Source organism: Mesocricetus auratus, unplaced genomic scaffold (genome assembly GCF_017639785.1).
Source record: "Mesocricetus auratus isolate SY011 unplaced genomic scaffold, BCM_Maur_2.0 Super-Scaffold_100011, whole genome shotgun sequence".
Classification (NCBI taxonomy): domain Eukaryota; kingdom Metazoa; phylum Chordata; class Mammalia; order Rodentia; family Cricetidae; genus Mesocricetus; species Mesocricetus auratus.
In genome coordinates, this window is record NW_024429195.1 from 55864145 (window position 1) to 55881790 (window position 17646).

Sequence of the window (17646 nt, forward strand, 5' to 3'; positions counted from 1 at the left end):
GTTTCACAGAATTTTCAGCTGGGTAGAACTACTGACTACCCCTCTCCATTGGAAACACGTGTTTATAGCCTGTTTTGATACTGTGAGGGTCCGTCCTTGGTCATTTCCAGATGGAATACATCTTGTGCCAGAATTGTATTTTGTCTTCACCAAAGGTCCAGTTTCTTACCTTCAAATTAAGGAAACCAGGGCAATGGCAACATCCTACAGAGTCTGGGGAGTCAAGAGCAAGAGTGGAGATTTCTCTTGAAATTATATTTAATTTAAATCATACAATGTTATTAAAAATGATATCATTCTTTAATTAAAACAAATACATGAAAGCAAAATTTAACTGTTATTGAAAAAGAATCCTAGATAAATGGTAAAGTTTCTTATTACACCATTCTAGGTAATTTATGTTGCTTATACAAGGAAATATAAAATGTGAGCAGTATCATTTAGGTGTGTTCTAAACAATCATTGCTGATAGAAAAAGGAAGAAATTGGGGTTAGTTATATTAGCCATGATTGATCCTGTATCATAGCTAAATCAAAATCCCTAGGCTAACACATTGCGTTTTATTTCCTTTTGAGAAAAAAATGAAGTGCCACATTCAGGACTGGTTTTTATTGCCAACAGTATACACAGCAGCTAGACAATATTCACCTGTAGTCTAATTTTGGTACATGAAAAAGGTATAAATAAAATTACCAAAATTGCTTCTACTCTGACCACCTTATATTGTTCATAAAGAAAAATATTTTTCACAAAAATACCAAAAAACAAACCAATACTAAAAACAAAAGCAAACAGTGAGGGGCTACAAAGATGGCTTGATAGTTAGCAGCACTGTCTGTTCTTCCATAGGATCTGTGTTTAATTCCCATCATTCAAATGGTAGCTACCAGCTATCTGTATGTAAATCCAGTTCTAGGGCATCCAATGTCCTGTTCTGGGCTCTGTTGACACAAAGCACATATGTGGTACAGACACACGTGGAGGCAAAATACACACACAAACACACACAAGTAAACAAAAATAGTGATAATAAAAATGTTAAAGAACATTGTAGAATTTAAATAAGAGGGTGAATAGGATTTGGCTGCTCTCGGATTTACTTTGTTTTATTTTTATACTAAAAGTCTGTGTGTATGCAATTATTGTCTTAGTGGCCATCAGTGTTAGAAGGCTTAACTAAGCTTCTTCTAGAGCTCTTTCAAGTCATCCATGACAGTTACACTCTCAAAATTTACCTAATCATCTCCCATCTCTGAGACCATCACACTAAGTATTAGTTCCTAACATAATACCTTTAGAAGACATCAGTATTCAGACCACAGCAATAATTAATGTTAAAAAAACAAGTCTAGTAAAATTATGTTGCTAATACAGTTGAGACATAAAGGCCAAGATCATCATCTGAAGTACTATTAGGTACAGAGCTTCAGTTTTACGTTTATATGCAATCTATGGGGGATTCAAAACATACATGCCCTTCTGGTTCCCTTTTTCCATAGAACCCCCTTAAGTTATAGATGAAATGTACTCAGACAACTTCTTAAAGCTTGGTTTCAGAATGCACTAAATGATGTTGTCTGTGGGCTGGCTCTATGGCTCAATGGGTAAAGTGCTTGGAATGTAAACTTGCAGATCTGTGTTCAGTAACTCTGGCCTTCCCCTTTTCATCTAAAGAGTTTGCTGCTGCAGCACATATGTATTGCCCCACAGTGCACATCTGAGAGGGAAGGAGGCCAAGGCAGGTTTGCTGCAAACTCATGAGCCAAATGGCCTAGCATTTGCAGAGGTGAACAAGAGAGAACTGGTTTCAACAAGATAGAAGATGAAGGACTGATGCCCAAAGATGTCCCCTAACCTCCACATATACACGGTGGCATGCACACATCTGCATTAACATACCACACTCCAATACGTACAAATGCACTGTATTGGCTGCTTTTGTGTGACAAGTTGACACAAGCTAGAGGCTACAGAGGAAGGAATCTCAGCTGAGGAAATGCCTCCATGCGATCCAGCTGTAAGGCATTGTCTCAATTAGTGATTAACAGGGGAGGACCCAGCCTATGGTGGGTGGTGTCATCCTTGGGTTGTTGGTACTGGTTCTACAAGAAGTGGTCTAAGCAAACCATGAGAAGCAAATCAGTAAGCAGCATCTCTCCATGGCCTCTACATCAGCTTCTGACTCCAGGATCCTGCCCTGTTTGAGTTCCTGTCCTGACTTCATTCAGTGATGAACAACAATCCTAAAGTGTAACCCAAATAAACCCTTTCCTCCTCTCTTTGCTTTTTGGTCATGGTGTTTCATTGCAGCAATAGAAACCCTAACTAAGATACATATATATCACATGCAATTAAACTGTTTATATTGTTATATGGCATGTACATTTAAATCATAAATTGGTACTTTAGTTTAGTTATCCTTTATATAGCAATGCGAGCTAAAATTTCATTACATGGAACTACAAAAACCACAAAATAGTGTTCAATTACTTTCAATTACCTGTTATCCCTGGAGTTTCTGTCAAAGAAATACCTATTGGCTCACTTCAAATTCCATGGTTCTCTCGTTTACAATAACACATTCTGATGTGTTCCCATTCTTGCAAAATTCTAACTCTGTGTCTCTGTGTGTATTACACGGCTCGGCATCCTAACAAGCATTGTTTTTTTTTAAGTGAGTAATTTTATTTTCATATCACTGTGTCTTTCTTCAGACTGTGATGAGTCTTGCTTTCTGTCTTTTATTTGCATGAGTAAAATCTTCACTTTTGCATCATTGTGGCTCTTCTAGGCATCTAATTAACATTAACTTCCTTTTGACCATGCAGGGCAGGCTTTTTGCCTCAGAACATTCCCCTAGAGATTATCAGATACCTGTCTGAGGAGAAGGATTTTCTTCCTTGGCACGCTGCCAGCCGAGCACTTTATCCTCTGGATAAATTACTGGACCGTATGGAGAACTACAATGTCTTCAACGTAAAAATATATAATTTCTTCTTTCTAATTTTCAGGAGATAAACTGTTTTCTCATTATGCACTCTGTGCAACTGAATCTGAATTATTTCATTTCTCCTTGCTAGTGTAGGCTGTTATTTTTGCCCTGATTTTCTATGCAGTACTGATGGCAGTTATTTGAAAAAAGGGAATTTAACACAAGCTACCTTTTATTCTGGCCTAAAAGTGTCAATTAAGCTTAAGTGCTCCAGAATTTATGGAAGAATGTACAAGGCAAATCCATAAGTTCAAACTTACTTCCTGAGAGCTAAAGGTCTCTGTGTTCACAAAGGACTTAACTTGAGTAGTGGGATCCCAGGAAACTTAACAGAATATAGACAGTTTCAGAAAAGATTCTTAGTCATTATTTTTATCCAAAAAGGCATGGTGAATCCAATGAACCTCCTTAATTAACAAGGATAAGATCAACATTGAGGCAAAAGCCCATTCATAATTGGGTCCAAGGGGATACAGGGCAGCAAACAATAGATAATCCAGGCAGACACGGAGGCATGACACACATTCCAAAATGGTACCTGACCAGATTTTTTTACGCTCAAATCCCAGGAAACCAAAAATGCACTACCAACAGCACCTAAGCAGATTCAATGGTCAGTTTGAATAATATCAGGATTAAGTAGAGCTAATGAACTTTTGATTCTTCGATTTCTTATCATGGTTGCTTTAGTGCAGTATACAGTTTTCTGTAGCTATTTTAGGAACCTGAAATTATTCTGTGCTTTATGATATAATGACTCTGTAAATTAACATACATAATCGAAATTATTCAAGGATGGTTTGTCAGTGATTTGATATGTTATTAGAGCCATCTAGGTTGTCTGATGTTCATCACAGTTGCCTCCTTTTTTCTTACCCCAAGGCTTCATGAAAGTGACTGTCAATTTACATTTTAAAATGAGAATAATCATGGCTTGCCTGTTCATTGTTGTTAGTTTTGCATAAACCCTTAGCAACAGACAAGCAAAGAAATGTGTCATTTGAGTTAGGGGATAATATTTGTCTGCTAGGAAAAAGTCTTATATTTCCATTTCTCCCTAACAAAGAGATGCTGAACTATGAAACTCCTAAAAAGGCAAAGTACATTCTTGTGTATGTTTATACTTTTGAATAGTATATCATGTTAGATTCCTCTTACAGTAAAAGTTAAAAGACATTTTTGCTGTAATTTTAGTACTTTCATTCCTTAGACAAAAATCTAAGATTACATTGAAGTGTGGGAGAGCATATTTTACATCGGCATTGATATTTAAATGCATCGTTAGTTGAATAGATTTTTGAATTTGTGATACTATATCACATTATGGAAATGTTATGTACATCTTCTCTTCCACAATACTAGCCTGTTGACTGGGCCACTATAATAGCTTTTCACTGAATATCCTCTATTGATTCAAAATGCACAAATATTAGATATTTCAGTTAAAGAACGTAGCTCAGAAGTTGAAACTGCTTGCTGCTCTTCCAGAAGAACCCAGTTCAATTTCCAGCACCTGAGTCTGGCAGCTCACAATCAACTATAACTCCATCTACAGCAGATCAGTTGCCCTTTTCTGGCCCCTATACCTATGCCATGTACTCACACAAGCACACACGTATCTAAACAGTAAATAAAAGTAAAATCTTAAAAAGTACATTAGATGCTGATTTTCTTAACATGTAGCTGCATGTGGTTACACATATGTATGCATGAATCTCAGCCAGAATAGTTCCCATTTCCCTTACTTCATTAAAATTTGTCATGCAAAATATTTAGCACTGCAAGTTATTCGATTAGAAGAAAAAAAATACTGTTTTCTAAGTCTTACATACTAAGTTGAATAAAGATATAAGAGAATATTACTATAAGTTACTCAGATTTCATTTTTAAATTATCAAGTTTGGAAAGATTAAACTAATATCTTGTTTTCTCTCACTCTCCATGTAGGAATACATTTTAAAACAAGTTGCAACAACGTATATCAAGCTTGGATGGCCAAAAAATAACTTCAATGGATCTCTCGTTCAAGCATCCTACCAACACGAGTACTATTTTATTTTATTGTTCTCCTCTTTTCCCAGAGCTGTACAAAAACAGACTTCTGGTACTCTGCCTTAATCAGCATGAGACTGCCTTTCTCTCATTCTGCATTTTGCTTTTCACTTTCCTGGGAGGACTGCAGCTGAGCAACAAAGTTGTTGCTGCCTGATCTTGAGAACAAAGCAGTTCATGACTGTGTTTTAATTCATGATCTGCCTGTGTTGTGCTGTTGGGATCAGAAACTTTGCCCTTGACTAGAGGTTTATCTCCAGTAAAGACTTAGTGTGCATAACTCCCATTCATCCTAATTCATTTTATTTTCTCAGCAATATAGGAGTTCTGTATCTAAACCTATATCTGCATTATATTTTACTTACCTGCCATATTATTTACTTTCTCCAGTGCTATAACAAAATACTTGCTAAAGGAAACAAGGTTTATTTAGTACAATATATTTTGATCTTGTTTTCTCCTCCTCAATACCTCCCTGATACTCTCCACTTCCTTACATACCCAACTTCAAGTTCTTTCTCTTCTGTCTCTAAAAATCCAAAACAAAACAAAATGAAAAACAAGCAAACAAAACCCAGTAAGAAAGAAAAAAATACCAAATGATATAAAAAAAGTCATATAAGAAAACAGTCATGGAATCAGTTTGGTAATGGCCAACTAAACCTTGACATGGAGTCTATCCTAGAGTATGGCTTACATACAGTGACACTCAACTGGAGAACATTAATTTTCCCTTCCCTAAAGGTACCAATGGTAAAAGTTCTATGGTTAAGGTAAATTTCGTGTTTGCTTTTCCTTCTCAGTGATGGGATTTTGTCTGATTTGAACCTGTGCAGGTCTTTGAAATATTGTAACAGCCTCTGTGAGTTCATATGTATCAGTTCTCTGTAAAAGTGGGGTTTATTTGATCCCTGTTTACTAGGAAACATTCTGTGTGACACAGTGTGTGGTGGTGGGAGAGCAAGATGTCCTATTATGTCATCATGTCATCGACGAAGAGAGATGAATTCTACTGGATTCTTCTTTTCCCCTGTAGAAGCTCTAGACCCCTTTTAATGGAATGGTGAATATGCATATTCACAATGGGTCTTGCTTCTTCAGAAAAGTATCTCTGAAGCAGAAGATATATTCAGAGATATTTCTCCATGGTAATTTTAAATCTGGTCAAGTTGACAATGGATTTTAAACATCATACCTGTAATTGCCCTCTGTCTATTGCTCTTTCTCCCATGTATCGATCATCTGTCCAACCACTTGAAATTAACTTCTCTGACTTTCTTCAGAGAGTAACATTTCTTTTAATGTTTTCCCCTTCTAACAATGCATAGGGAACTACGGAGAGAAGTGATAATGTTGGCATGTAGCTTCGGGAACAAACACTGTCACCAGCAGGCATCGACACTTATTTCAGATTGGATTTCCAGCAACAGAAACAGGTGAGTCAGAGCACATCCTGTACTCCTGGTTGCATTTAATGTACATCCTGTACTTCCGGTAGCATTCAGTGATGCTTCAGATCTAGGTGGACACATGTCTCTCATCAAATGGAGAAAAGCAAGACAAGAAAAATACACCTGCAAATCTTTGTCTCAGTTTCACTTGGTGCAAGATGGCAGCCAGGGAGCTATACCACACTCATCCTGGGAATTTTAGATTTTAAACTGACTTTCCTAGTCTAGGTTCTCATTCTTCAAATATGTGAGGTATCAATTTGTATTAAGTCTGGTACCTTTCTTATAAGAAAAACAATTAAATCCAATTGAAACTCTACAAGGTTTTCATAAAGGTTGAAGCATTTATTCACAGTCACCATGATATATTATCAACAAATTAGCAGAACCAATCTTCAAATGAAAAAGTAAAAACAGAAAGGTTATAGGAAAGATCTTTGCTCTTTGAGTACCCCTTGACAGTGACCTTAGCTTGTATCTTAAAATTTTATGATGCATAATTTTAATACAAAATGGATAATTAAAATTATTTAAGAAAACATTTTAAAGTAAAAACAGCATTGCACTAAATGCCATATTTTAATAAGAGTGATATCTATATCTATCTATTATATATATATATATATATATATGTCTTATTGACCACACACACAAACACACATCTTACACATGTAAAGACACTTCTTTGTATTTATAGAACTCTTAATTATCCATATATATATATATACATATACATGTACATATATATATATATATATGCCTTTTAGACTACACACACACACACACACACACACACAGGTTCCATTTTTTCTCTGCTTTCTGGCTTTCATGATTGTCTACAATCTCATGGTAAGGGAAGAGGAACTAATAGGCAATATGCAGAGAGAATGATGTTTTGCATGACATTACAAGCTTGTCTCTGATATAGATGATAAACTCACTGATAAACATATAGAACTATAGGCAGTATTGCTTGCTTCAGGGAAAAACTTATAATTGTCCCAGTAGCAATTAGACACTTAAATTTAGTATCTTTCTGAGTCCAAATCAAGGAATTACAAATCTATTTAAATTTAAGGTTCTAAGAAAAATCCTTCACTACAGTGTTTAGTAATTTTTTAATGTTTCTTACTTTATGTAATAGTTTCCCACTTGCCCTGTAAATGAATCATTGCTGGCCCTTTCCTGTTAGCTGTCAATTGATCCATCATGCATTTAAGTCAATGGTTAAATGTCGTCTGTCTTTTCTAGCAATAATGTGTCATCCTTTTTTAGTTTCCCACTGTTAGCACCAATTGTCCTTTGTACTGTCTTCTTACGACTGTATTATAGAACTGGACACATTGTAAGATGTATTTTCCTGTTGTCACCACCTACTTTCAGTTTTGTCCCATGCAATTAGAACACAAAAGTATTTATCCCTCATATAAAATGTAAAATTGGGACACATGTTTTACAAACATAAGGGAAAAAGGATGAATAATAGTAATTAATAATTATAAATTATTTCCTCTACTTCCTTATCTTTTATTTTTACTTTGTTTCCTTATTTATTTATTTATTGGCTACAAACACATGTTCTTTCTTAGAACTGCTAATTATTTTTAATCTTTCAAAGAACCTGCTCATGTAAACATATTTTCTTACCATTTTATTAATATTTGGCTCATAACACTGTATCATCACAATTTCCCAAAGAGCATTCAGGCTTACCATCTATATTTAAAAAGTGTAATTTTTTAAAAGGCCCTAATTTTAAAATAATTCACTGACTTTACAAACTTATTAAGAAACCTCATATTATGCAAGCTTTTGTATCAGCTGGTAGCTGGAAAGCAAATAGAAAAGGTGATCTCATAATTAATAATGCCTAGTTCTAATAATAATAATATAGTGTGGCAGTGGTGTTCTATGAAATTATAGTTTAATTTTTCTCAAAATAAATGTGAGCACAAGAGTTAGGGAGGTCATGGCAAAGGAGGAGATTCCTGTTTCGAAGAAGTTCTTTCTCTCCCCTGAGGCATGAGTAAGACAGTTTTAGTGAAACTGGCCTGGACTAGAGCCAACAGTGGCTGTGGGCTAGAGTGTAAGGCAGGAGGATGGGATTCCAAGTGACACACACAGGATGCTAACTAGTTTAATAAATATAGTATTTTTCATTCACAAGCTTTTGTAATCTATTACTTCCATAATTCCCTTATAAATAAAAGTTTATGCATAGTGTGTCAGCTCATTTTGGTCTTGATAATTCTGCCTTTATTTGTGGTAGAAGTGATGACTTGATGCCAAACATTTTATGATTCTTTTATCCCTTTCTTCATTGCTTTTATGTTGTCTTATTTGCTTAAAATTGTATTGGGACATGCAGATATGCTAAGTGGAATTTACTGCTTACTTAGATTTACTTAACCAACTCTGTGGTATGCCCCACAGTGGTTTAATGAAGCAAGGGCAGATGATAGCCGCCTACCTATTGTATGTGGAAATCAGAGGTTGTCTCTCAATTTTTCATATGAGAGCTTAGCCGTAGAACAACACCACAAAGGATGGTTGATAGTTGATAGCTGGTGCTAAGTTTAACTTTCTTAAATTAACAATAAAGGAAGGAGCAGGCTTGCTTTACTTAGCTTTCTCCCCCACACCCTTTGTTTGAGTCTCTAACTGGAACCTTAAAAGGAGAGACTTACAAGAAATTATCTAAGGGAAAAGCACTGGAAGCCACATAAATAATAGTGAAGCATGCTAGAAGATGTATATTTATGCTGAAAACATAAAGAACAATGACTCAAGAAGTAGTGAAGCTAACAGATCTTATGGGCTGCCACAGCGCTGTTCAGCATCTTGACACATTGGGCAGATGGGCAAATCAAATACATTAGAATCGGGAAAATGCAACAGATGTGAACGTCAGTGCACAAGGAGGGATAATGGAAACAAACATTGCAGTGGGTAGCTAGTGATGATGGCAGCGGGGAGAAAAATGTAGGAGTTACAATTGGTGATAAATTGGCAGAGTCGACATTCTGATCCCTTTTAAAATATTCAAATGCTACAGTGTGTTGGATTGTAATGGTGATGTCATGCATGAAAATGGCTTGAGCTACAGTCAGGTCTTGTTAGGTTGCAATTTTCAGGCTAAGTTCAGCTGAGTGCCACGATTCAGAAAGGAAACAAATGGCCCAGACTTCAGTAGAGAACAATAAAAATGATAGAAAGATCTGGAAAATATGAACCAGGAGAGAGCTTCTGAGACCTGGAAACCTGAGAAAAAAAAAGAAAAAATAGAAAAACCATTTTTTAAAATTAATATATAAAAGCATATACTGGGGTTAGAAAGTAGTTTTCTCTCATTTGCTGATAGATAAGAAATAGAAGTTTCACTGAGTCAAGTATAGAGTACATCCTGCTACTGCAGTTTAGTTTCTATTTGACAATCTCTATAGTGGCACACAGTGAGTTTATACAGTTGGTCACATAGGGATAGGGATCATAACTTTTTTCTAATAAATTTAGACTGAAATGAAACATGTTCCCATAGTAATGTATTATTTTCAAAAAGCATTAGAGGACACAACAATCTTTTAAGTTCATAGTGAGTGTAGTGATATTTAACATGGATATTGTTGGACTGCACAGCCCTATGATGTAAGCTGACCCAGTAGCACCTGTCTGTTATACATATTCACTGTGATATCCTTTCCAGTAGAGAATTCTGAGAAGTGTACAGATTAATTCAGCATATAAAAGTATTACTTAATAGATAACGGTATCCTTTTCCAACACATAAACCTTTATATGTGATAGCATGCTTCTATAACTCCAGTTCTGGAGAGGCAGAGGCAGGCGACTGATTAGAACTTGCTAGTCAACAACCCTAGCGTGTTTGGTGAGCTCCAGGCTCATTAAGAGAATCTCTCTCAAAAATTAAGGCAGGAAATCCCTGAGAACTCTACCTCATGTTATCCTCTGTTTCCATACAAACACACACACTCACACTCACACATATGCATTTTTATACACACACTCACAAACATGCATTTTTACACATATACATGCACAGACATACTCTCACACACATACTCTGAATTAGAATAGGACCTTCTACAGAATGAAGGTCTATTGAGCTGAAATAATTTTGAAATTCCTTTTGGACTCAAAAAGTCAAATAGAAGAACCTCCCTGGAGTTTTATGAGTTTAATTCACAAACTTCACTGTTCATGTAATTATTCATAATGTCATAAATGTACCATTAATGTCGCTCAAAATTCTACATTTACCTTACTTTTAATGTTTGTTACATTTCAGACAGAGACTGCTAGGTTTTGTGTATAATCTTACTATTTTTATTTTAATTTTTCCCAAGGAAAATGTAGGTCTTGCAGAGATGTTCTGTAACTTGCCATCCTGATCAGTGGATGGATAGGGCTACCTAGTCCTACCAGCCTGATACTTACCCCTATTACATTTGTTTCATTGTATGTCAAATTGGCATATATAATTTGCCAGGAATGGCTTAAATACTGAAAAATAAATGTGTAATGTAAGAGCTCTACAGTAGAAGTTATCAGTAACCAAGAAGTATTACTCTATGAGCTTTAAGGCCTGAAGCTTCAAAAGCATCTGCAACACCCAGGGACTTCAGCCTTTGGCACCACATCTACATTTTCTTGTTCAGTTGGTAGCATGGGATCTATGAGTTTGTATTTATGACATGATCCCAGGTAATGACAGCACAGCTGCTGTGGAAAGTGCACTTTGGGAACTGCTGATGCAAGCATAGCTAACTCTCCATAGTAAAGGACATTTGTGATCAAGCTGAGGCTGTTCAACTAGAAAACCTTGACAAGCTTCCTTAGCTTTCTTGTCAGATAAGCCATGATCATCTATCTGATCAACTGCTCAGGCAAGGAGAGATCAAGAAGAGACTGCCTATCTGCTTTCAGATACCCAACCTGCAGATGACATTAAAAAACAACAGAAACCACAGCATTCGTTCTAAGGTGCCTGTGTACTATGGATAATGTGAATTTTACATGGTGAAATTAACATGTATTGAATTCCTTCAGCCTTAAATCTACGTTCCATATGTTTGGGGTTTACAAACTATGATAGAGAAAAAAACAATATTACCAGATCTATTCTAACTTAAGAACAAGAGGAAATGTGGTGGTATATCATTTATGATTTAATAAAGATTGCCTCAGGGTTCAGAATGCAAAACCAGCTACAAGACATAGAGGCCAGGCACACATATTTAATCCCAGCACTAGGGGAACGGAGATAGGCATGATATGGCTGGGTAGAGAAAGGAATATAAGGTGGGAGGTGACAGGAACTCAGAACATTTTCCTGGAGAGCATTGTAGTCTGAGAATTTGTGGAGGTAGCATTGTACCCTGAGGTTTTATGGAGACAGGATCACCCATTTCAGTCTGAGGTAGAGTTAGAATTAGTGGCTGACTGAGTTGCTTTTCTGATGTTCGGCTTGAATCCCAATATCTACCTCTGGGTTTATAATATTAGTTTCCCAAGGATACTTATTGTTTCCCCTTCTTTAGAAAATACTCTTCATCCAGTACTCTAAAAAATATTACTTTTCCTTTATTGTTCTTCATTATCAGTTTCCATTATGACACTTGGACTTCCTTCTCATACTGTAGATATGACAACTTACGCCATTTGTCCTTGTATTTCATCTTTGTCCATCGAGTCTTCATTTTTTTATTACTTTAATTTCTAAATAGCTTGCTTCACATGTCAATCCCAGCTCCCACTCCCTCCTCTCCTCCTGCACCCCCCCCACACAATCTCCCCAGCCTCCTACACTATCCCCACTTTCTTCCACATAGGGGATATCAAGAGTCTGTCATTTTGCTCAGGGCAGGGTCCAGGTACTCCCATAAGAGTCCAGGCAGAGAGATCAACCCTACCTGTGTTATGGACACACAAAATCCTTTTGTATGACAGGGATAAACACTGATCTACCCGCCCAATAGGTTGCCCAGACCTCCCCACTGACTCTCACACTCAGGGGTTCTGGATCATGCTGGCCTCCCAGCCGTTGGGCTGGGGTACAAGAGTTCCCCATTGTTCAGATAGGCTGTGTCTGCTGGCCTCGCCTGCCCATTCTTTACCAATTTGCACATCGCTCCTCTCTCTCTCTCTGAGGGTTCCAGAGGTTCAGTTCAGTGTTTAATTGTTTGTGGGTGTTTGCCTCTGCTTCCATCAGTCACTGGATGAAGGTCCTAGGATGGCATATAAGGAAGATGTCATGTTCATTATCAGGAACGAGCATTTAAGATAGTCTCTCCACTATTGCTAAGCTTGCCAGTTGTTGTCATCTTTTTAGATCGCTAAAGGTCTCATTGGTGCCAGATCTCTCTTCAAACCCTCTATTATGGTATTTCTCATCATGTTCTCCCTGTTTTCTCCCCCTCACTCAACCTTCCTGTTCCCACATGTCCTACTGTCTCCTCCTCTTCTCCCCCTTTCTTCTTCCCAGCTCCCACTCCCCCCACACACACCTCCTGCCGTATTCCCAATCTGTTCAGGATATCTTGCCTCATTCCTCTGCTCTGGGGTACCATGCATATCTCTCTAAGGTTCTTTCCTGTTTCCTAGACTCTCTGTCAGTGGCATTGCAGACTGGAACTATCCTGATCCATGTCTAAAATCCATATGTGAGTGAGTACATACCATGTTTATCTTTTTGTGACTGGGTTACCTCACTCAGGATGGTTTCGTCTAGGGCCATCCACTTGCCTGGGAATTTCAAGATTCCATTATTTTTTCTGCTGAGTAGTATTTCATTGTGTAAATGTACCATATTTTCTCTATCCACTCTTCAGTTGAGGGGCATCTAGGTTGTTTCCAGGTTCTGGCTATTACAAACAATGTTGCTATGAACATAGTGGAACACATATCCTTGTTGTATGAATTTGCATCTTTTGGATATATTAATAAGAGTGGAATTGCTGGGTCTTGTTGTAGATTGATTCCCATTTTCCTGAGGAATCTCCATACTGATTTCCAAAGTGGCACTCCCACCAGCAGTTGTTGTGATTTTAATTTCCCTTATGATTAATGATGTTGAGCACTTTCTCAAGTGTCTCTCAGCCATTTTAGACTCCCATATTGAGAACTCTCTATTTAGTTCTGTAACCCATTTTTTAATTGGATCCTTTGGTGTTTTGGAGACTTGCTTCTTGAGTTCTTTGTAAATTTTGGAGATCAGTCCTCTGTCAGATGTGGGGTTAATGAATATCTTTTCCAATTCTGTGGACTGCCTTTTTGTTTTTTTGACTGTGTCCTTTGCTTTACAGAAGCTTCTTAGTTTCAGGAGGTCTCATTTGTTAATTGTAGATCTCAGTGTTTGTGCTATTGGTGTTATGTTGTGGAAGCAGTCTCCTGTACCAATTCGTTGAAGAGTATCTCCCACTTTCTCTTCTAAGAGTTTCAGTATGGTTGGATTATTGTTGAGGTCTTTGATCCATTTGGACTTAAGTTTTGTGCAAGGTGATAGACATGGGTCTATCTACAGTCTTCTGCATACCAATATCTAGTTATATCAGCACCATTTGTTGAAGATGCTTTCCTTTTTCCATTATAAAATTTTAGCTTCTTTGTCAAAAATCAAGTGTTCATAGCTTTGTGGGTTAACATCAGGGTTTTGAATTCGATTCCATTGGTCTACCTGTCTATTTTTATGCCAGTGCCAAGCTGTTTTCAGGACCATAGCTCTGTAATAGAGCTTGAAGTCAGGTATGGTGATGCCTCCTGAAGTTCCTTTGTTGTATAGGGTTGTTCCAGCTATCCTGGGTCTTTTTTTTCCATATAAAGTTGATTATTGTTCTTTCAAGGTCTGTGAACAATTGTGTCAGAATTTTGATAGGGATTGCACTGAATCTGTAGATTGCTTTTGGCAAGATTGCCATTTTTATTATGTTGATCTTACCAATCCAAGAGCACAGGACATCTTTACATTTTCTGGTATCCTATTTGATCTCTTTCTTTAGAGACTCAAAGTTCTTGATATACAGATCTTTCACTTCTTTGGTTAACGTTATCCCCAGATATTTGATGCTGTTTATGGCTAATGTAAAGGGTGATGTTTCTCTGATTTCTTTCTCTGCCACTTTATCATCTGTATATAATAGGGCTACTGATGTTTTTTGAGTTAACCTTGTATCCCTTGTATCCTGCCACTTTGCTGAAGGCGTTTATCAGCTCTAGGAGTTCCCTTGTAGAGTTTTTCATGGCACTTATTTAAACCATCATATCTTCTGCAAATAGTGAAAGCTTGACTTCTTTTCCTATTTGTAAACTCTTGATCTCCTTTTGTTGCCTTATTTCTCTAGCTAGAACCTCAAGAACAATATTGAAGAGATATGCAGAGAGTGGACAGCCTTGTCTTGTTCCTGATTTTAGAGGAATTGCATTGAGTTTTTCTCCATTTAGTCTGAAGTTAGCTGTTGGTTTACTATATATTGCTTTTATTATGTTCAGGTATGTTCTTGTTATCCCTGATCTCTCCAAGACTTTTAACATGAAGGGGTGCTGGATTTTGTCAAAGGCTTTTTCAACATCTAGTGAGATGATCATGTGGTTTTTCTTTCGTAGTTTGTTTATATAGTAGATTACATTGATTGGTTTTCTAATGTTGAAAGATCCTTGCATTCCTGGGATGAAGCCTACTTGATCATGGTGGATGATTTTTTTGATGTGTTCTTGCATCTGATTTGCTAGTATTTTTGCATTGATGTTCATAAGGAAAATTGGTCTATACTTCTCTTTCTTAGTTGTGTCTTTGTGTGGCTTGGGTACCAAGGTAATCGTAGGTTTGTAAAAAGAGTTTGGCAGTGAGCCTCCCGCTTCTATTGTGTGGAACACTTTGAGGAGTATTGGAATTAGCTCTTCTTTTACTTTCTGGTAGAATTCTGCACTGAAGCCATCTGTGCCTGGGCTTTTTTTGGGATTCTTTTGATGACTACTTCTGTTTCGTTAAGGGTTATAGGTCTGTTTAGATTGTTTATCTGTTCTTGATTTAGTTTTGGCAAGTGATATATATCCAGGAAATTGTCTATTTCCTTTACATTTTTTAATTTTGTGGAGTACAGGTTTTCAAAGTTTGTCCTGATGATTCTCTGGATCTCTTCAGTGTCCATTGTTATGTCCCCCTTTTCATTTCAGATTTTGTTAATTAGCATGTTCTCTCTCTGTCATTTGGTTAGTTTGGACAGAGTTTTGTCTATCTTGTTGACTTTCTCAAAGAACCAACTCTTTGTTTCATTGATTCTTTGCAATGTTTTCCCGATTTCTGCTCGATTGATTTCAGCCCTAAATTTGATTATTTCCCGGCATCTACCTCTCTTGTGTGAGTTTGCTTCTTTTTGTTCTAGAGTATTCATTGTGCTATTAATTCTCTAGTGTGACTATTCTCCAGTTTCTTCATGTGGGCACTTAGTGCTATGAACTTTCCTCTCTGCCCTGCTTTCAGTGTGTCCTATAAGTTTGGATACATTGTGTCTTCATTCTCATTGAATTCCAGGAAGTCTTTAATTTCTTTTTTTATTTCTTCCTTTACCCAGGAATGGTGCAATTGTGCATTGTTCAATTTCCATGAGTTTGTAGGGTTTCTGTATTTGTGTTGTTGTTGAATTCTAATTTTAATGCATGGTGGTCTGATTAGATACAGGGGGTTATTCCAATTTTTTGTATCTGTGGATATTTCCTATGTTTCCTATTATGTGGTCGATTTTAGAGAAGGTTCCATGTGGTACCGAGAAGTAGGTATATCCCTTTGTGTTTGGGTGGAATGTTCTACAGATGTCTGTTAAACCCAGTTGGGTCATAACTTCTTTTAGTTCTTTTGTTTCCTTGTTAATTTTCTGTCTGGAGGTCCTGTCTATCAGTGAGAGCAGAGTGTTGAATTCTCCTACTAGTAGTGTGTGAGACTTTATGTGCAATTTAAGATTTAAGATTTAGTGATGTTTCTTTCACGAATGTGGATGCCTTTGTATTTGGGGCATAAATGTTCAAAATTGAGACTTCATCTTGAAGGGCTTTTTCTTTGATGAATATGAATATAAGGATATATCTCTTTTGATTGATCTTAATTTGAAGTCTAATTTGTAAGAGATTAGGTTTGCTACACCAGCTTGTTTCTTGGGTCAGTTTGATTTGAAAGTCTTTTACCATCCCTTTCTCTGAAGTAATGTCTGTTTTTGATGTTGAGATGTGTTTCTTGTAAGGAGAAGAAGGTTGGGTTCTGTCTTTTTATCCATTCTGCTAGTCTGTATCTTTTGATATTAATGATCATTGATTGGTGATTCTTTTTTGTGTTTGATTTATTGGTAGTAGTGTTATTGGGTATAGGTTCTCCTCCCTTTTCCTTTTGGTGTTTGGTAAAATGGGATTATCTATTGCCTACGTCTTTGTGAGTGTAGTTATCTTTGTTTGTTCTAGGTTTTCCTTCTAGCACTTTCTGTAGAGGTGGATTTATGGATACGTATTGTTTAAATCTGGCTTTGTCATGGAATATTTTGTTTTCTTCATCTATGATAATTGAAAGCTTTGCTGGATATAGTAGTCTGGGCTGTCATCCTTGTTCCCTTAGCGTTTGTATGACATTTGTCCACGATCTTCTGGCTTTCATAGTTTCCATTGAGAAGTCAGGTGTAATTCGGATAGGTCTGCCTTTATATGTTACTTGGCCTTTTACTTTAGCTGCTCCTTATTTTGTAGGTTTGATGTTTTGATTATTATATGGCAAGGTGACTTCTTTTTCTAGTCAAGCCTATTTGGTGTTCTGTAAGATTCTTGTATTTTCATAGGCATATCCTTCTTTAGGTTAGGGTAGTTTTCTTCTATTTCAGCTTTCAGTCCTTCAACTGTTTGAGTTGTTTCCTTAATTTGTTTACTCTTGGTACTCTTTAGATTCTTTAAGAGATTTGTTTATTTTTGAATTTTTTTAGTTTGTCTTTTTCTCCATTTCATGTATTTTTTGTTTTTTTCTTCTATTTCTCTAAGGGTCTCTATCATCTTCATAAAATATTTTTTAAGGTCTGTCTCTTCTGCTTCATCTATGTAGTGCTTTTCAGGTCTTGCTGGTGTTGGGTCTCTGGATTCTGGTGGAGTCATGTTGGTCTTTC

At 36.7% G+C, this 17646-nt stretch overlaps 1 protein-coding gene across 1 annotated transcript in view; it reads left to right on the forward strand.

The window, feature by feature from the left end:
* Trhde (thyrotropin releasing hormone degrading enzyme) overlaps positions 1-17646 on the forward strand; it is a 355084-nt gene that overhangs the window by 301932 nt on the left and 35506 nt on the right. Inside the window, exons 13-15 of the mRNA XM_040754861.1 lie at positions 2830-2977; positions 4941-5038; positions 6374-6481. Of these exons, the coding sequence (XP_040610795.1) occupies positions 2830-2977; positions 4941-5038; positions 6374-6481 (354 nt within the window). The remainder of the gene's footprint in view (positions 1-2829; positions 2978-4940; positions 5039-6373; positions 6482-17646) is intronic.